The sequence below is a fragment of the Opisthorchis viverrini genome (genome assembly GCF_000715545.1).
Source record: "Opisthorchis viverrini unplaced genomic scaffold opera_v5_97, whole genome shotgun sequence".
In the NCBI taxonomy this organism is placed as follows: domain Eukaryota; kingdom Metazoa; phylum Platyhelminthes; class Trematoda; order Opisthorchiida; family Opisthorchiidae; genus Opisthorchis; species Opisthorchis viverrini.
Genome location: NW_008751753.1, coordinates 1 through 21,266, shown reverse-complemented (window position 1 = coordinate 21,266; position 21,266 = coordinate 1). Strand labels below are relative to the sequence as shown.

The 21,266-nt window shown below is 41.2% G+C and overlaps 2 protein-coding genes across 2 annotated transcripts in view; one reads left to right on the top strand and one right to left on the bottom strand.

Annotated features, from left to right (window-relative positions):
- T265_05237 (hypothetical protein) overlaps positions 1-12,666 on the bottom strand; it is a gene marked incomplete at both ends in the record, with an annotated part of 85,058 nt that extends 72,392 nt beyond the window's left edge. The window contains one exon of the mRNA XM_009170206.1: positions 12,402-12,666. Within this exon, the coding sequence (XP_009168470.1) occupies positions 12,402-12,640 (239 nt within the window). The remainder of the gene's footprint in view (positions 1-12,401) is intronic.
- The window catches only part of T265_05238 (hypothetical protein), a gene marked incomplete at both ends in the record, with an annotated part of 44,896 nt that extends 24,850 nt beyond the window's left edge, over positions 1-20,046 (top strand). Inside the window, one exon of the mRNA XM_009170207.1 lies at positions 19,879-20,046. Coding sequence (XP_009168471.1) covers positions 19,879-20,046 — 168 coding nt within the window. The remainder of the gene's footprint in view (positions 1-19,878) is intronic.
- Positions 20,047-21,266: the final 1,220 nt, after the last annotated feature.

Genomic DNA, 21,266 nt, shown 5'->3' with positions numbered 1-21,266 from the left:
ATATTTATTTATATTATTATNTTTATATTATTTTATATTATTACATATTTTATATTTTCGGGGCTACCCAGTTTTAGTTTCTTTTACTTAGACAGGAGAATATATTAGTGCTTTGGGGGGGCATCAAGATACACTTGATCGCTTGATAGACATCATGTGTGGTATATGGTAAGTCTGCTCGCACTGAATTGTGAAAGGCTCTGAATTCCGACGTTCCCATCCGGCTTGCTTATACATGGGGCACGGTGAGTTCCCCAGCTTATTGCTCACATCGTACAGAACTCTGAACAGTGAGGTTGGATGTGGATTTGTCGCCAACCGACTAGTCGACCATGCCGAATATGTTTGCTTGTAATTCAACTGTGTTCATTTTTAAGGTGAAATTCACACGGTTTATTGTATACCTGTGCTTTTCGTCACACGTAGTTCAGTGAAGCACGTTATTACGTTAAGGCTGTGAATCGCTTGCTCATATGCTTAATTAGCACAACCGATATGTATGAAAACTGTTGCTCCTCGAGACAATCTACCAGGACAACTCTTCTGCCAGAAATACTACGCCATGACTAAACCCTCTTATTTAATAAATCAACGAATGCACAGGTACAAAGAATAAGACTGAGATTTGTCCATTAATGAAGCTGCAGCTTCTCTTAAAAGCGGAAACATCGCAACGCCAACTTATTCCTCAAGTGATCGACGTGGATGACCAGTTCCCTTATTACATACACTGTCAAAAGTTATGCTGATCCGTAACGTCTCAAAATATCTCTTTTAGGAGTACTGCCCCAGTAAAAACAGATTATAGAATTTTTGTTATCCCTATGCGCCAAACCAGACTTTGTTACCATCAATAAAGAGGTAAATATGCTGAAAAACACTGGTTGGACTTTACAAAGGTGGTTTCAATTATGGCAGCCAACCCAGACCTTGAACACATTCATACCTTCTTCTCAAAAATGAAAAAAATACCCAAAGAACAAGAGAGTGTTGTTTGAAAAACCGTCTTTTACACTCTGTCAAACATGGCTTCATTCAACTGCCTACCCCTAAATCTAAAGCTATAACTCCATTCTCGCGGAATGTGTGGAGCCAACGGTTTCATACCGTGCGTGACCCTTTACAGTAACTGAACATGGGTTTTTTGCTCCTCGCTCATTCAGTATTGAAATACGGCGTACTTCAGGAAGCCTTGAATATGAACTCAGGCAACACAAAGTCCTGTCTTTCAAGAAATCTCAACATCAAGCTGCAGTTCAAAACCAAGTAATTAGTAGAAGCTGTGAGTTCCATCCACAGAATTCGTTAGAATTCATCGAGTAGGTTGTGTATAATGTGTAAAGGAGAATTACAATGCAAACAATATCTGCACTTAGGATTCTATGCCGAAAATCAGCCAGGAAGCCAGTCACCTGATAGAAGCATGCTCATGGCCGTACCCAGAAACCGGATACCTCCTAACCCTAACCCTAATCAAGCCACTCAGAGCAAAACAAGAAGTGAAAGCAGCAGTCCAAAAACCCGTCTCGACTGATAGTCGATGACAGTTTACCGTGCAAAACCGTCCTAATGCAGCAGATCAAAGACTCTTGTGCAGGGTAAAAATCTTGCGAAACTTGAGAATATGGCAGATGGTCATCCAGATTCAGTATGAAAAAATATTTTACCTCAGTAAAAGAACATCAGCAACAAAACATAAGATATTCGGAGTAGAATAACATGACGCTTCAAAAGGGATCCTATTCTTGATTTAGTGTGATACAGAGTGGTTTCTTGCGATGACGGAATTATTTTTGTATTGCAGTTTATAACAAATATTGGTTCATTCACCATAGAGTGAGCATTCAGAAGTCAGTGTTTTCCATCAACTGGTTCGCTACCAGCAAACTTGAACTGCATATAGTTTACAATGAAAAAGAAAAATTAAATGGCCTTTGTCAAAAATTGTATGAGAGAAACTGTTATGATCAATGCAAGGAGTGGTTTGGCGAACTCAGAAGCAGAACCAGGATGTAACTTGGTCCGTGAAACCGTTGAGTTTACGTGGCAGGAGTATTCGCTGTTCTACTATATATCGGTTGATGTAGACTTGCTATTTTTAACTCAGCCGGTTTCTCTTAAAATAAGTTAACCTCAGATCCTTTGTGTAGATAGACGAAACATTTATCTCTTTATGAGATCTTTCTCTTTTGGGACATGTCTTCTTTCAGAACACTGTTTGCTGAATGAGCAACGATCTATAAATCATCAGGAGTTTTCAAAATGTGCTCGGAATATGATATGCGCTGTCTATTTATTATACATTAGCCTGCGCACCAGGTAGCCGCTCGCTAGTTTGCACAGTTGTTGAGTTCCATTTTAAGGGCAGCCCTTGTTGACTCATTCAGATACACTTGAACGGTTGTTTGATTTTGTCCGATTAGTCACCAGTTATCGCGAGTAGTCCGATAGCCATTGATTATTAGGTACGATATTTGACGAGGCGCCTGTGGAAAAGTGAGGGTGGCCCCAAAAAAGCCAATATAAACGAAGCATTTTGCTGTGACTTATTGGGTTGGCTTAGGGATGGCTAACGGATGGTCAACAATGAGATCGTATGGTCGATCGTTCTGAAGCCTGACCGTAAATCTGTTGTGTCATCTCATAAGCATCTGAATTCACCGTGTGCGTAAAAACTAAAACACTTTATAAAATAGGACAAATACTGTCTGGAGAACTAGATTCCGAAAAAAATGAGCAGAGGAGCTAAAACATTCTGAATTTCTCGAATAATATTGAGCTAGGCTTGAAATTCTACTGTAGCCTAAATGCAGAGGATTCGACATAGACCCCTTCGTCTTGTAACTTGCCTACCTATACACAGCGCACGTTTCACTACGTGAGGAACAGGATGTCTGATCTTTTGGTTTTATGAAGCGACATCTTTTCTTCCTTGTTTAGCTCAAAAATATTTGCACGCAGTCAACTGACCACACCATCGGCACAACACCTTATTGGTATGGGAATGGAAACAAAGGGGTCTGTTGCCCACAGTCAATCAGGTTAATAGTCATGCAGTAGGATATTTGTTGGACTGTGCCCAAAATATCATACCATATTTCAAAAGACTATGAGTATCTTGTTGATGTATAAGGTTAGGTGGACATCTTCATTACAGCTTCGGATAAATGTAGTCAAGCGCTGGGGTCGTTGTTCCCGCATTAACGTCACATGTTTTGCGTACGAAGGTTCAGTCATGAGACTCAGTCCATACTTTGTCAGCGCGTAAACCCATCAAAGTACAGAACGATTCTGTAAGAAACAGCGACTTAATACATGAAACTTCTGAGGATGGTTAGGCGATTTAAACCTAATACATTAAGTTGAATATTCTGTACTAATAATCGATCAGTTCAATTTCGGTTTCGAAATAAGTGGACGCAACGAAAGCCCCTTCCAGAGATAGTTTAGCTAGCGCACCAGACCACAAAGAATGTCCTTCCAAAATAGTGACGTCATATTTTTTCCACTAAATCTGCCATGAGTTGGATAAGCCTTCTGTTTAGCCGGACAATCAAGTCCACAAAACGATCCAGCAACACCTGGCAACATTGATTTGGTGACTGCGGGCATGCTACAACTCAACTCTAATTCTTCAGCAGTACAACCTGAAAGAATGGATTCAGATCTGATCAGCTCGTAATTCTCACAAAACACCCACAGCATCCAGAGGACCACCTATCAACAAAGCTAAGTGTCTTTTTGCCTGAGTTAAACATGCCTGTACAAAGTGAGAAATTTCACACAGAATGAAGCGCATTTCATTCGCACCAAAAACTGCGGTGGTTGAAACTTCTACGTGGTGTTTTAGGGATCGAAAACCGCTGGATTAACTTTCCATTACATTGAGTAGTCCGATAGTGAAAGATCTATCTCTCCTTGCTTTTTTCGAATTATTCCTGTGGTAAACTAATCGAAAGCGAAGTATTCCATTGCTCTTGCGCTTAGCTTTTTAGCTTTCCAAGTCTCACTAGTCAGTCAAACAAGCAAAGTTAGCTTCACTAGTGTGGAAAATTTGAGGCGTCCGTAAATTTTCAACGTACTTTACCTGTTTTTCCTCATTTCTGGCAAAACAAAACTCAAAGATGGTACTTTAAAATGCGTTAGCTGATCCAAACTTAACTCCGATAAGGGAGTTAAATTGAATGGTGTTTTCAAAACAACACCAAACAGCCGGCCTGATGGATACTTTAAACAAGACAATCTTATTGTAATACTGTTTGTTTCATCAAAACAACTTAAGTCCAATTAATTTAAACATCAGCTTTGGACCACTATACAAATCTATAGTTTGAGTGGACTCCCATCCGAACTTGCTCGGCTTCAAACATTTAAGATCATCGTCAGATTAAATTCGGGGCACATATTGTAAGATGTAGGGTAAAGCTCAGAGAGTAGAATTTCGTACACATTGTGGTTAACGGCCTAAAGACTAAAAGTAGAACTCACACATGCATTTCCATTCAGAGACTAGAACAACGCAAGAAAAAACAACTCAGCGGAATAAGATCAATCCACTTATTTTGTGCGCTTCCAGTCAGCCAATTTCAGTCAGCAACATTCATATTTAACTTTAAGTAAATCAAATCTGTGGGAAGAATTGGGGTGCGCGACCTCACCAGTTGCATCAGCTGGACTCACAAAGTTTCTGACATCTTTAAACTTGAATAAGACTGTATGAAAGTGGTTGACTGAAAGTACACGCAACTCAAAAGTTGCGCTATTCCACAAATGTGTCCTCTGCTTTGTTGAGAGTAAATTCACATAGGTTTTAGACTCTACGCTAGCGGACCACACGATGAGGCCGTAAGTCATTGTTCACCTAAATAGTAACAAAAACAGCTTTTTCTCGACGAGATGCTTTATGTTCCTTGGTCGGTTTCAAGCTACAATCCAGAAACCCTATTGATCACCCCAGGGCTGACCGATAGAATTCTGACAAGAGCAATACCCCTTTGATTGAGGAGACTGTGAATGAAATCTCACAGCATACTTTACATTCCTACCACTAAAGACGCAAAAGCAGGATATATCGCCATAGTTTGGGAGTAAAAACCTCTCCATTCTCAGTCATTTATTCCTCATTCCAGGCTACAAAAAGGCTGTTAAACCAAAAGTTCTAATTGTCTATGCACCTAAAGGCTCAGAAAAGTCCTTTTATTAGCCATTTTAAAAACACCCTTTAGGTCCTCTTGTCGAGAATATTTTTGCCTCAGAAGCAGTTGTACGAATGCAACACCATAATAATCATCATGGGGCTCACCAGTCCAGATTCGAAAAGCTGTTTTACAAAGTTGAGCAGTTTAGTTATTTTATTTCATCCATTTTTTTAAGACGCTGAAGGTTTCGTCCATTTTGTGGAGGCTTTATCAAATCACGAACAAGACTATCACCATTTTCATGTACAGATACTGTCACTGTGTTTGTTCCTTAGTCAAGTTCGAACCGACAAAAATTAGCAATGTGGCCGATGGGACCATTAGTACTGATTCAGAGAGCGCCGTGAAACATACGTTTGATTTTACATGTTTGTTTAGGACTGAGATAGACTGTTTGAAATTGCCCCACCCAGTGTTATGATAAATTTTGCACAGGACCAGAAATAATCTTAATTGTTGCAGAGGAAAGATTACTATCCTAGTGGATGAAAATTGTTTTTATCGATTCGGTGTTGAAAATTATTAAACGAGGATGAATTATTGGGGTTGTTTTCCATTGCTCCAGTCCGTACATAGTAGTCAAACTATGTACTGAAGGGTTTGTCTTTTTGTGAAAACGCTGAGCCCTGACTAGAGTTGAACAGTCAGGGTTGAAGATTTACTCATCAATGTTAACTGATTTTATGGGCCATTTTGGGCCAGATAGACCAAATTTGGGTGCTCTGGTTGAATTTTAAAATAGCTTTATTGAGGACGGTGAGTTAAGACCCACAGGGGACGCTGTGTAGGTTGACTGCTGACGGCTCTTGCAGAAGTTTCTAATAATTTTACCGTGCGAAATGTACCAGACTCGTACATCCATTGTCAGCCTATCCACCTTTATCAGAAAGCGCATTGCCAGGTGAGCATGGCTGTAATCAATCTGTGAATGAACTAGAAAGCAGTAAGCTTGGTTGGTTCCTCCTTCGAAGTTGCAAAGTAATCTAACCAATGCTGACGGTTTTTTACTGTGTAAAAGTGTATGTTGTGCGTTCTTACGACGTGTTGAGTGGTCATGCCCGTTTAAAAAACGCAAAACTGCAGACGTCAGGATTTTGATGGCAATACAATGTTCAGTCATTTCGAGTTGTATCAGTGGATTCATTCTACCAGGCCTGGTCAGTTAACTCAGCCATTCATGGCACCTTGATGGATGATGCATGCAAAAGCTGACCTTGATATGGACCATTTTTTAAACTCCAAGACTTCCTCGTGTTAGAGCTTGAGTTGGCACCAAAATTAGGCGCAGTTACAGTAACATTTGGCGGAATAATAAGACTATGGTGGTGTTCGATACCTGGAATAGGTTGATTCTCCCATTATTCTGAGTGTAGTTGTTACATCGTGTGTACCACCCTAGCCATATACGAAACTTGTGAATTTGATTGGGATAAATTGGTACAAAAACCCAAAAATGAAATCATAGCTGCTTATGAGAGAATATCAGCTCAGCCTTGAGGGGTGGAACATACTTGTTTGCTCGATTTAAAAAATGAGAAAAACAACAGCAGCAGGTAATTTGCAGCGCGAATATCTCATTCACGTTATTCGGTGACGTTGCAGTCACACTAGCTAACAACGGATCGTGAAAACGAAAAATTCAGGTAAACAAAATCTCACGTCATAAGACGGACTCGACCCAAATTCCAAATGCCGACTAAGTATAATCTTATACACATAATATATCTCACTGTGTCCAACTCAGGGGATCTGGATCTCCAGTATGCTGTTTTCTCTCAGGAAATCGACGTATTACCAAGAGCCGTTCACGCAATCCACTTTGTACGCCTACCATTATTTGGTGCGATCAAACTTGTCGTGAAAAGCAGCAATCCAGTGTGGCTCAGGGGTTATCTTCCTTGAGCAGTAAAATATCTTTCGTTTCAGGCAACTGTCCATGGCCGAGAAGTTCCTCATCGTATTTACTGCCACTAAAGATGCGGTACCTTAATTGCTACACCCCGAACTGCCCTACCAACAACGTGGACAACGTCCCGTGAAAAGCAGCAATCAAGACGACCCAACCGGCAATTCATTTATGAGTACAGATGTGACTCATATGCAACCCATTTGTTGTTCAGTATAGGCTGATGTCGCCCGTTACAATACTGAGTTGCAAATATTCACTAGCGTTTAGGTACAGCTGATTAAAAATTAGACAATTTTTAATAATAAATCTGAGTCGTTAAGTCCAGTTAAGCAACCTAAAATTGGTGGATGTTCTTATCTCAAAATCTCGCCCGAAGTTTCGCATTTTTTGTGGCATAGGCGTGTGTAGAAGTGTGACATTGGGACCTGTACACAAACATTTGTAAGCTATAACTGTTGCCAATACTACCACTATTTGCTTTTTCTACTGATGCACTTGTATTTAACAATGAAGCTAAAAAAACGTGTTTGCACTTTTACCACGGAAAATCGTGTGAATAGAACGTGATCGAGAGCCATATAATCATTAGTTATCACAGTTGAATGCGCACAGAGTGGTCAAAGCGTTTAGGTAGCAGTGTTTTTCCGTGAGTTCCATTAGTTTGTTCGAATAAATCGTAACTATCATTTTAGAAGAAGCATGATTAACAAGTACTGCACGACGAAATGTTCAAACGGCTCCTCGAAGTTATCTCATTCCCTGAGCTTTTATTATTGTTGTATTGAACCGTACGGTCGTTTTAAGATTACAGCATTCCTTGCGTGACGGTTTTAGCTAAATTTAGCGCTTGTTACCTTATAGGCATTTGAATCTTTTATCCATGTAACTGAGACAAAATATATCCGATGATAGACATACGACATAACTTGCTCAAATTATGTTACGCACTTAGTGAGATGGTAAGCCAAGTAGCGTAATTCTCGTTAGTTTTTCAGCTTTGCAGATTAACTAAATTCCAGGCTGTTTGTGCTTGAGGTTTAGTAAATAAATTTCAGTCTTGTCAGTAATGCTTCAGGAGTAGGATGAATGTTTTTGTGTTGTACTGAAAAACCTTTGTACATAAAATGAAACCAGTGAGGATAATTACATAAAAATCACGTTTATTCGATGTTTTAGCGTAAACGTTAACCGGCACTCATGGAATACGATTGATTGCAGAACAAAAACCAAGGTCCAACAATACAACGGAGTATTAGTAGGGTGCTTTCATTGGTGGATGATCACTTAATCATCGGTGTATTTGCTAAACTCAGTATTTAACCTAGAGACAGTTGAACAAGTGTACGTAAGTGTGCGCATCATCAACTGTCACGCTCAGCAAAGAAAGTTGAAAAGCTGAACTCCATACTCCAAGGAGTAAAGCATTACCAAAGCTTCAACATAGAAATTGTTATAGAACTCGTAGATGCAAAATAATTTGTCCATTACATCTATTTTTAGACCCAAATGCGTCGTTTAGGCTGAAGGCGACTACGGCCGGGTTTTTTTTATCCAGCCTAGATAATTCTTATTAGCGACACTCCAGCTAGTTTTGTACCCGAATTATTTTTGTGTTTAAGTGAGTTCACAGTTTCACTCCTATTTTGCTTTGCATAATGCTTCGGTTTCTATTTTTATCCTGCGTCTTTTACACACTACTCACGTGTTTATTCAAAGCACTTGTTTGAACGTGTTTGCCTTAAGATGAGAAGATGTGGTTCTAAATCTTGTCCACATCTGTATTGTCCCAAATGCTTCACTGGCATGCATTATTTCTGCAATATTTGCAACCTCAGGTTTGCCTTCATAAAAATTATTTCTGATTGTTTGAAACAGCGCGTAGCAGTCCTATAGGATGTCCGTAAAACTTCATGGAGGAAACTTGTAGGTCTTTTCTGATAAATCTTAAAGCTGTCACCTAACTTCTCACCTATAAGGAGATCGCAAAATAGTTTTGGATATGTGGTCCATTTGAACCTCTCAGGATGATGCTAAGTCGCCTTACAGTTTGATGGCTAATACATCTGCTACAAATATTTTATTTTTTAGTATGCCATTATGAATCGTTATAAACGAGCGATTCTAGCGGGGACTCAGTTGAATCCCCTATGGAAACAAAATTGGTGTGCAAATGATTGCAGATATACTAACTCCTAAATGTCCATCGCTTTCCAAAAACGGGATCTCAATACCGTCATGGAATCTGCTATAAAATTCTCAAAATTGGCAACGCTGTCTGAGATAATTTTAGAAAATTGCTAAAATCTTTGTCACAAACGCTATGTGTTATTTAAGAAGAAAATCATTTCCACGTTTGCATGAGTTATTCGAAACATTTCGTTGTCCTTGCACTGGCTTACATTCGTGAAACAATGTCATGTTTCCTGTATGACTGCCTACTACATTACCAGCATACTTCAAATACATTAAAAATTTGAGCTCTTCATGATTTCAACGTATAAGAGATGGAAACGCAAAAAACGGCATCGCGGAATTCACTTAATTTTATCGGATGATGTGCCGAAATTTGAAAATTGCTAAAATCTTTTTCACAAACGCTATGTGTTATTTAAGAAGAAAATCATTTCCACGTTTGCATGAGTTATTCGAAACATTTCGTTGTCCTTGCACTGGCTTACATTCGTGAAACAATGTCATGTTTCCTGTATGACTGCCTACTACATTACCAGCATACTTCAAATACATTAAAAATTTGAGCTCTTCATGATTTCAACGTATAAGAGATGGAAACGCAAAAAACGGCATCGCGGAATTCACTTAATTTTATCGGATGATGTGCCGAAATTTTTCCACCCAGACTCGCAAATTGCTTACAAATTGCTGGGCAACTTCCAAGAAGCTGAACTAAATTTTCTATACCATTACCAGTAGAAATGATACCACGATACTTCTTGATCTGTCGGACCAAATGTATAAGCAACGTCAAGGAGAACTGCTTAAAGTGCTTAGCTGGTACATACAAGTAAAAGAGGAATGGGGGTGTTAGGTGATCAACAGAACTCTTCACCAGAATCGGACTGATGTAATACGCCAGGCAGTACTTTGGTTGTTTATTTACTAATGGACACTATGCAACACATTTTCAAATGTGAATATCTGCAAGGAATCAACAGACACTTTGACAAACCTTAATTAAGTACCAGTATGTTTCTGCTGCCCTCTAGTATTCGAACGAATTTTCAGCTACGAAATTGTGTGTGAAAAGGGGGTTGCTAGTTTAGTACAGACACCAGTTTTAACTGAAACCAATGGCAAAAAAGCAGGCGCACGCCATTCAAGAACTCTGTCCTACAAGTTGCACATAGCATTGTTCCCGCAATTTGTTTAGAGCTTAAGAGGTAAGCGAAAGCGATGGATGCTCATGTTTCAGAATAGTTAGGGTCCGGTGTGTTTAGATTACCTTCAAAGAGACATTATATTGAACAGCTACCAAATGGCCTTTCGAGAGCGGATGACTTTTGTATATTTGTTCAAACAAACTATATTTTTTTATTAGTTTCATTAGTGCTTTTGACTTTGTCAGCCTAAAAGCTTAGCAAGCTTTTTTCATTTATCGTTTTAAGATGATAGTGCTTTTAAGATTATACTGGACCAGACAAGATGACAGGGAAACTTACAGCACGTACTCCACGTTTCCACTGACTTCTCTAAAACACGCCATTTTCATATGAAACTCAGTGACCACTCTGACCTACATTTTTCTGGAGGAGCTAATCTTCGATTTCGAATATTCGGAATGCTTTAAAAGAGGTGCCATTAATAGTCCTATTTTATCTCTGGCGGCAAAAATTGAGACACCTTAATTTACCAAACGTATGTTTTTGTATGAATATGTAGCATCCGATATGGCATTCTCATCTAAATTGATGGGGAAGTTGTTTGCTAGTGTTACGAAAATGAGCCAATGTTTGTGCAGCTGCATCTTTTCGAGTGAATCAAACCTGAAACCGTTACTGTGTTCTATTTCATGCTTCTTATTTCTCCTTGATCCTCGTTTAAGTTCAGAATGTTTACGAGCTTACTGCACATCGCATTTTGATAGACATTATATGGGGTATCTTCGGTGCGAACTCCTGGTGTTTTGAACAATACTTCACACATTAAGCATGTTGTGTCGTCTATCGGTTACACTGGGTGTCATCGTCAGGTTCGATCTCTGTTCTAATTTCCGGAGCCCCGAACCACAACCAAAATTTAGGTTGCTTAACTAGAGAGTAAAGAATCCCGAATAAACTCGTGCAATCATAAACTTGCACCGACCCAAGATGGCCTTCAGCCTTCTGTGAAGTCATGTACATGCTGGGGTTTTTTTTAGTTGCATATCGTGCACGTCTAATATGCTTTAACAAAAGTCTGATAGTAGCAGCAAGTTAGTGTGCGACCGAAGCACATCAGATTTTCCTGCCATCTCTCGTCAATGAACACGAGTATTTTGGAACACACCGAAATACTTCAAGCAGACGCTTCTTCACTCTCTATCTTCAAAAAGTTTTCAGTGAGGATGTTTGGCTTATAAAGGTTTCTGCATGAAACTAAATCACTTAACGCCAAAAAACTTCAGGTGATGATAGATCAAATATCAACTTTTGATTTTAAGGCCATTCGATGGAGGGTCATTGGAATTTAGGTACATGGAGGAGCGCATGATATGGTTAGTGGACGTTTTCATATCGGATATCTTACAAAACAATCGTCATACATAAGCTTTAAGTAAAATCATCGATAACTACTACCTACTCTGATAAGATTTCAGATGCCCGTAACGGCCCAGGAGACATATCCTGGAACGTCAGAAAAATGGATTTCAGCAGTCAACTTGATTATTTTTCTATACGTGCGATAAGCTGAAAGGTACGTCTGTTTTTTCGCAGGCACAAATACTGATTTGTCTGGAAAGACATCCCACGCCCCACTCATATGATCACGGTTCTTCGCAAATGACAGTTGCCCTGTAATCATTCCTCCATCATTTGTTTGATGAGGTGTCATTGGTGGCTGCATAACCCTGTGGATTCGTTCAACCTCCACTTTCGTCTAGATGTATTTTCATTACGCCATACGTAGCATTTTTGAAGTTTCGTGACATACATTCGTGAGCTCATCAGCGGCCTGAGGGGACCTAGAGGTGCACCTTACTAATATTGGCCTCATTTTGTTGATCGGTGGGTGATTCACTGGAAACTAACAACGAAGTAAGTGCAAAAGCAAATTGTGTTCTTGTTTCAATAACTCACCAATCTATTCCGTCCCTCGCTGTCCATACATTATCACACTTTTGACTAGCAAGACACAACATGGCTATGTCAGCAGGTTTTTCGATCCGCTTGTCAAATATTGAATCACGGAATGAATTTTTATCTTCATTTGGTATCAGGTAGGCGAGCAAGGCGGCCAAAAACTCATAGTCTTCAAGAGTTCCTGACACGCTTTTGCACCGAAGTGCGATTCCAAACAAGTCCTGTGGCAGATCCATGGTTTTATCCAGGGGTTCACTTCATGCCTCTTGTACACGGAAACACGATATAAAGTCAAAGGTTTGTACGACCTTGAAAGGTCGAATAAATGGCCTAGTCAGATAAATCCAAAAGATTAAGGTGGGGTATGCAGAGTAGGAAAGTTCACGTCGTCTTTGTGTAGCAAACCGCAGTTTCTAGTGACATATTCGGGTTGAGTAGATGTATATGAAGAGAACGGAAGTCAGACCCGCCATTTGCGCTGATGGTTTTTATGGTACGTCAGTTTTAATTCTAATTCCCCTGTACCTATTCACCAACCCATGACATATTCGGGTTGAGTAGATGTATATGAAGAGAACGGAAGTCAGACCCGCCATTTGCGCTGATGGTTTTTATGGTACGTCAGTTTTAATTCTAATTCCCCTGTACCTATTCCACCAACCCATTAAATTAAATGCCTCTTCGTTTTATACACAATAATGGCTCTACCATGAGGCAAACTATTTAGATACACACAAGCTTTGTTGTTTTGAGTTTTCTCACTTTTTGAGGGCTCATTCGAATGGCTTTCATCATGCATCTGCCGCTGTCCGTGGATCTTTTTACTCCAGTGCGCTTTGCCGTCCTCCAGGGTAGTTCACTGCAGCAACACCCTCAAATGAGAGCGATGTTGTGGACGTCGGAGACGTTGAGAGTTGTCTTATAGGCAGCAAGCTGTTGTATGTAGGACTTGAACATGGGGTCAAACGAGTTTTTTCAAGAGAATTCAACAGGATGTGCATCTAAGGGACGTTGTTCCAGGAGCCGACCGGTCCCAATTGGAAGCTCATAATAAAATGATGCCTGTACTGAAACAGATGGATGCAGATAGTTCGGATGTTGATGCGGTATGTAAAAGTAAAAAGCCGGCGTGTGATTGGCGGCGAGAGACAAAATTTCTTTGGGGCACAGTCGAATTATGTGGTGTTCCAGGGAAACATAAGTAACTTGCGGTGAATAACACACGTACGCACATGTAACACACGTACCCGAAGGAACTGATAAATATGGTCAGGGTTCTCCTATTTCCAGCATCACCAAGTGCTCAGTGTGACAATACATGCTAATTTATAATTTCTTCGCGTTCCGAAATTCGGGGAAATATCTTCAACTTTTCCACTCCCGGGCAATTGTTGCTGATTCTTTTCTACTACGCCTATTATACACGACATTATTGCATATTTCGTTACTCCCACTGTTTCTACATCGCCTTTCTTGTTTTGACCAAAACTTGACACCTTTGACACTATCATTGCATATTATGTTTAAATCAACGCGTGAGTTTCGCTATGTTGTAGCCGCAACGCCGTGAATCGTTGCGAACCTTAGGGTTACGTTAGAATTAGCGCCCCCAAACCGTTGAACCGGAGCTGGTGTAGTCCCGCAATTTCAGACTTGTAAAATCGCAATATTTCATCATGTTACTCACAGTGCCGCATTTATTGATGAACCTCCATTCAAACAATATTGCACCCAACTCAGCGTACCAATAGTCCTCGAATCTGATTGCTCAAATGTAGAATCTTTTGGATCCTGGACATTTACGCGAATTGAATTTTTTGAAAGCTTGAAACCGATACGACAAGAACACGAAACGTCAAATTACTTCACAGTTTGTCGAAATCTGAACTTGGTAACGTATTGAAAAGTACTACCAACTATACTACTCCTGTCGGTCAGTCTCCTTTTTTATCACAACACTCCTCATCAGGAAAATCATCCTTTGTTTTGTGGGTTTCAGCAGGCATTCGGGTAGATATCCTGAAAAAATTAATTTCGGAAACGTGATACTGGGGAAGGGATCGCGATAGAGATGACGGAGTTAGGAACCAGAGAATGGTGGTTAACTTTTCGTGTGAAGAGGCTAGCTGTGTATAAGAACTCTGTCAATGAATTTTCGACTGGAATAATAATGGTTACTATCCAACCGACGCAATATCCGGAAGTGTATCTCAAAGATTGACCGTGACGTAGCAGAAGACCGACGGCCTCATACAAATGCGCAAAAAAATATCGCAGCCGGGATTCGAACCGCGGGGCACCTGTTGACCGCCAAACCACGGCGTTGGTTCATGACTTGCCGAAAATGGACATCAACAAGTTAGACGATAGTCACGTGTGGCTTTTAGAATTCACGGTATCTCGTTTGAGCATGGCTAATTGGCCAACCGACAACGGTAAAAATTTGATGACATCAATAATTATTTTTATTCTCAGCTGGTGGTTTGCATGATCACAAAGTTAAACTCAGAAAAAAGCAGGACTGGCGGTTTTGTAAGTACTGTTTCTTGAGCGGAGGAAACAATGTCATAAACAGTGGCAGTGTCCGATGTTGACGTTCGAATTTGTAGGTGGCGGGTGAAAGCAAATCGAAGGAGGGTAAAGCAAGATGCATCCTGCCTGACCTGCGACAAGTAAAGCGCGCGTTGCAGAAGACGGGGAACCAGAACAGCGGATCTGGTGAAGCAAAAGTGGGGGGTCAATCTGAACAAAAACGTAAAACCACCGCTGATGCCTCGTGGCCTTGGAATTTTTGGCTTGTGGCCAGGGTCATGGAAAGTGTGAGTGGGGATAGTGGAGTGAGAGGATTAGCAAAGCACATAAAAGGTGGTCGAGATCTCAGTGTCATGGTGTATAGCGAAATTGTAGATATTCACTGGTGCCGCTGTTAGAGTGGAGTCGTGTGCAAAAGTTCCCTGGAAAAGTGAGTTGATGACAGCTCCTAAGTCGGGACGCGAACTGTACAAAAAAATTTTGACTTTGTCGAGAGCAGTGGGACTTTTTCAGGTTGACTGAGAATATCCGCGGAGGACGAAGCCTATGTGAGATGGCAGATGTTTTCAGCTGTTGGCGCGGAGCACAAGTCAGGTGAACTGATAACGGCCGAACAAGGTATCCTAATCGGGTATTGCCGGAGGTCGAGTTTTTGAAGACGAATGAATGGGATAAAATCAGTAATGTTTGGGGAGGTTGAGCAGACTTCAGACTGTGTAATGTACATTATTGTAGAGGAAAATGAACTTAACGCATACCACAATCAAGGAAATGACAAGTAATTAAATGTGACAGGATTGGAGTGGATTGGTACTGAGAAGACCAGCGGTGAAGCAGGGTGTTATTGTTCTGTTACATGATATTGAAGTACAGGAAGTTTAGCGAGACTGGTGTGGTTAGCGAAATCAAACTTATACTGACCGACGGGAGTGGACTTTCGAGATGATGAACTGTTTTATCCGGAATTTATTTAGTGAGTTGGACAGTACCATCACCTACAAACGTCAGTGGGAGAAAAATTGTCACAAGTCCCCAAAACACTGCTACCAGCATCAATTAGCAAAAAGTGCATGGAGAAGAAAGATCTTGAACATTAGTGTTGTTTGCTCGCAGTGGAGGGTTAGGATCTCGTGGTATATATATATATATATATATATTTGTTTGGTTGACGAGGTGGACTTTGTTTTGGTGCAACCCGCCCATGACGAAGGCAGCTACAGCTCAGAGCTTTGGTGTAAGCCTTCGGTGTCTAAAAGCGATATAGTCTGTTTTTGCAAGTGTCTGTTTTAGCAGACGAAGGTCCGGTTTTTACCGTCTGTAGTTTATAGCGTTGCCATTAAAATGACTACCGAAGCGAGTCCGGCCTAGTAGCAACAAGCAGAAAACGACAGTGCTGTTTTGTGTTTTCTGAATTAAAGTCCATGCTCAGAACCACTGGCAATTATGCAAACACTCGTGCCACCGGATAGCTGCTGAGTGTACGAACGCAATGTGATGCAACGCAAAAGGGTAACCATCCCTGCAGGCCGCACCGACCACCTTAATAGGTTTTCACCATTCGTGCTTGCTACCAGATATGCAAGGTGGTGTGCCACCAAGTTGCCATAAGGTGCCTTTCTCACACTTTCTGTGGGAAGTCGAAAGAAGACAAAGCACTGCTTTCAAAGGAACGGTTTTTCAGATATACCAGTGAAACCACACTGCGATAGGCCGTAGTCCTACTTCAGATGCTATAGAAAGGTATGCATAAGTAGGCGTTCCCGGTGGTATCTAATGCACCGTGCATCCTACTAGGAATATTTTTTGTCGTATAAGGGACTGTCTTCCGCAAAGCTTTTCTGTATGGACCGAAAATTCATTTGCAACCGATACATGGAAATGTGTGAAAGAATTATGCAATTATCAAATTTCTGTATGCTTCCTCTGCACAATCGGATCTCCAGGAATCTAAGCACTGAAGGTTTAGCGCCCATTACTTTGGCACCTATAATTCCTCATGTTTTTCCGTCCCTAGGTGTAAACATCACATCGCTTTTGTGTTTGGCGAACTGGCAATTGCTTGTCCCTACCACTCTACTCACTTGACTTTGAAGCCATTTTGGTGGCCTACCTGGTGTGACCATGTTACGCTGAAGCCTGCTAGTCCATATGATTTGTACCTTTCAAGTTCAAGCGGAGCATTCTTTGTGGACAAGTATCTACAGTAGATGTTTGTATATTTTGTGAATTGACGCCTTACGGTAATAGCATCTTATGGAAACCCGACTCCAACTTTGCTCTGCCTTCTTGGAGGTTGTGATAATAAACGCTTCCCGAAGGAACCGTTTACCTGTTACAGATGGGCCAGCGACCTAGCCGGAGTCAGTTCCTTATAAAAATTTGCACATAAAACATTGGTACTGTAAAAGCAAATTTAAATGAGTCATGCAAAGCAAAAGCCATACGAAACATTTTAGGTTTTCTCTCGACATGACAGTGGCTCTTAAAGAATCTATGAAGGTGACAACGACGAGTAAAACGAAGACGTTGTATCGGAGGATGGCGTGCAGGAGCTCAGCGATTAAAAGCTGTCGATGAGCGCACCACGGAAAAGGGATACGTATACTTCACCTGAAAAACCAGTTAACCGGCTTATAGCTGTGACAGAATATTCTGTGAATCAAATTGGAAGAGGAAACAAACATTTACCCTTGAATGTGGCAGAGGCTTTGGTGGCAAGGATAATGTTTGACTTAATTGTGGAAATCATCAGATCGGTTTCAGGCATCATGAGTGGAGTCTATGGTACCCGCATGGACGTTTTGGACGTTTGGTTGCATGGATCAGCATTTTCACAAAACTCAGCGCACATATGTCCGAAGAGAAATGTAGGACGTCTTGCCAATGATATATTGGGTCTCGAAGTCGAGTAGTCTAACGTTCTGAGCACTGCGGTTTTAGAAGCATCAACAATTTTTGTGCTATCCTCCCACTCTTTTCAATGGACTTTGTAGAGATGCACCATATTATTGCTACTATTATTTTACCTCACCGCAACGTCAAACGAATAGACGAAGTTCATGCTCTCCTTTAGCGCTTCGCAGCCCGATGAGTTAAGAGGAGCAGAATTTTCATAGTTACAATCTCTGCAACGGCATGTCTTCGAGCAGGTGTTCGGTCCCCTTTCCTGGGAATCACCCAAAACCCGAGAACACACAAAACATCATCTCTCCAATACTTAAATACTGAAAGACTGAAATTCGTCCTAATACCGCAGACATACTTCACGGTCGTATTCCAGTAACACATTGCTTGATCAGACACCATTACATGTCGGAAAGAAACATGGGAATGTCGCATGTTCCATTTTTATGCGTCAGCAATTTTGGGTTCTCAGAAAAGCAGCCGCAGGTAAACAGCTTGTGCGTGGGTGTTTGTCATGTCAAGCAAGTTCGGCGAAGCCGGAGAAACGGTCGATGGCATCCTTACTAGATTGCGCGGTTTAGCTTAATTATGCTCTTGCCACTACCGGTGTGTATTATTTCGGTGTCTTTTGTGTGTGACGAACGATAATTGAGGAAACAATACGGATGTATCTGTTTTTATCTGTTTTAATGCTCGTGCACTTCATATCGAAGTGGATCACTGCTTATTGATTGACTCGTTCCTTAAGAAACATTTCCGTTTTGTTATCCACAACGGTTCACGAAAGAAAGTGTACGATGAATAGGAAATAAACACTTTTGGGGCCACCCGGAAACTTTGAAAACTTCTGAAGTTGCCGAATTGTGATCCCGTTAATAAGAGGATCCAATTTTATGGGACTGCCTGGCTTTTTGGTTAACTCTATCGCGGTCGCCTTGGAAAAGTATGGAAGCGTCAGGTAAGACCCAAATGCTGAGTACGTTCTTCCGTGAGCATGTCCTGGATTATGTTTCTCTTTTCAATTTCCTCACTTACGTGAGGTCCGAATTCGTTAGACGCGCTGACGTCAAATCACATGTTATTATGGTTCAGAGAGATTGATTTGTTAGATGATGTGACCAGTGGCTGCGACAAATATACAGGATATCGGAGACTGGGATGAGCGTGGGCCGATACCTGTTAGCGTCCATGGCTGAAGAAGTACATTCCGGTCTACCAGGTGCGATACTGATGAATGTTAAACCGTTGACATTTTCGAGTTGGAGGCTTTGTATATTCTTACGGCAAAACCTAGTCTGGGACATTACGGGAAGGTATCATAGTAGAGCTCAAGTTCTGAAGTCATGGCCATACTCGGGAAGTGCTCCTAAAAGCCGATACAAGTTAATTCGCATCTGCCTGTTGAAAGAAGTAAAAGAAAACCACCTGCTCACCCAACCTGCGCACATGCTCCGGTTTGAGAGAGACGTTTATGGCTATTGCACTTGTACCATTTGACTTGATCTCACTTTTAAACCCTGAGAATATAGTTGGTAGGTCAAGCTACACTGGCCTTGGTAGCCGCTGGTGATACATTTTTTACTATTCTTGTCATGTGCAAATTCATTCCACGCATTGTTTTTCCCGTTTCGGCTCTAGATCGGCTTTCTTATTCTGAATCGATCTTCGTCACCATCACGTGTCGCGTGTTGCTTAGAGCGACAACATCCGTCTGTCTACTTTGATTAAATGATGTACACTACAACTTCATACATGCATTGTAAGCACCAACTTCTTAATTATACCTCCTGCCGTCTACAGAAATGATAGACCACCGATAGACAAGATATTCCAGTTTATCCGTTGTTTGTCACTTCAAACAAGGCCAAAGATTTCAGGTGTAAAGAGCAGTGAAAAACAAGGCTCAGAAGCTAGTATATTACACACTGGAAACACACGACTGGGAATTGCCCGTATCCATGAATCAGCTGGGATGACATCAAATCGGGTTGAGATACTGATCATCTTTCTTATGATGGTGTTACCTTGTCTCTCGCAGAGCGATTCCATGGCTCACGCGACGACGCCAAATAAACAGATGGAAATTAGTGAACAGTCTGAATGCGCACAAACTGAAATTCATTGGCTATATGAACGCCCAACGCGGCTAAGTCGCGTGAAACACACTGGCATTGTTCTCATACCGATTGGTCGTTATTTAAACTGACGCACAAATCAAGCGATTGCTTTTGTCTTACGACGTTTCGCCAAGTGTAGGGAGCATACCCGAAATTACTCTGAAACCGTAGTTTGAAGGAAAGAATCTTTAACGTAACGTTTTAGCATATAATCCAACCCTTGAAATCTCCGCATCCGGCCGCACTTTTTGATCGTTTAAACGAACTCGCGGTCTACTGTGTTACGGCTATCTGCGAGTTTGAGTTGAGTCACGCGTGCCAATTCAGGAAAACGACCAAGAAATCCGAATTCTGGAATCACGGTACTATTGCAAATATAATATACATACTCAACAAACCTCAGCGGATTCTCCTATGCAGATACCGTAAGGTTACAAAATAAGGCGGCGCAATTGCCATCCTGAGGATAAAGCGCAGATCACAACGCCTCAAAATCGATATCGTCACAACCAAACCGATATCGACGGCGAGGAACCGCAAAGGTCACAATGTCCGACCAGAGTCCGTAAGAGTTATAAAAATAGTTCAGTAAAACGAGAAGGTTTCAGTTCATCTGGTCAAGGGGAATAAATATGGGGATTGGTTGTCACATGGGGGTGGTAACGGGAGGACATTGTTAGCAAGCCGCCTTCTACATTATGGGAGCGGAATTCTTATTTTAAGGCTGCTGATGGCTTGATGTGGCCAGCGGCTAGACGCACAATGTATTTTCCTACAAAACCCCTGCAGCCGAAATAAAAAATTCAACGTCAAACTGTTGCAATTCTTTGCATATATGCGTAGACGGAAAACCCCCTCATCTGCCGTTATTTTTTTGCGATTTGTTTTAATCGATGACATTTGAAAATTATTGGCGCACATTCGGCTTTGAACTTTGTCTGCTATGGCTACGGAAGTGGCTTTCGTTGAGAAATTTGTGGGTGTATCGTTTTCATCCTTCACGGCATTTGAGAAGAACTTAAATCAATACATGGAGGATAACTTTGTGATATTTGTGCGTTCATCCAGTAATCGAAGCACCAACACTATTTTGCGTTACAAATGGGTGTACTACAAATGCAGCAGGCGCCCTCCCAAAAACAAACGAAAAGCCGGGGAATCCGAAGAAGCTAGTAAGCCTAGTGTAATTTCTAATAAAAAAAGTACGCGAGGCACCAGCTGTCCAGTGCGGTTTTGTCTACGGAGGCAAAGGAACCAATTGGCAGTGACCACCTATTTTCTGAAACAACCACAAACTGTCAAAGTTTCT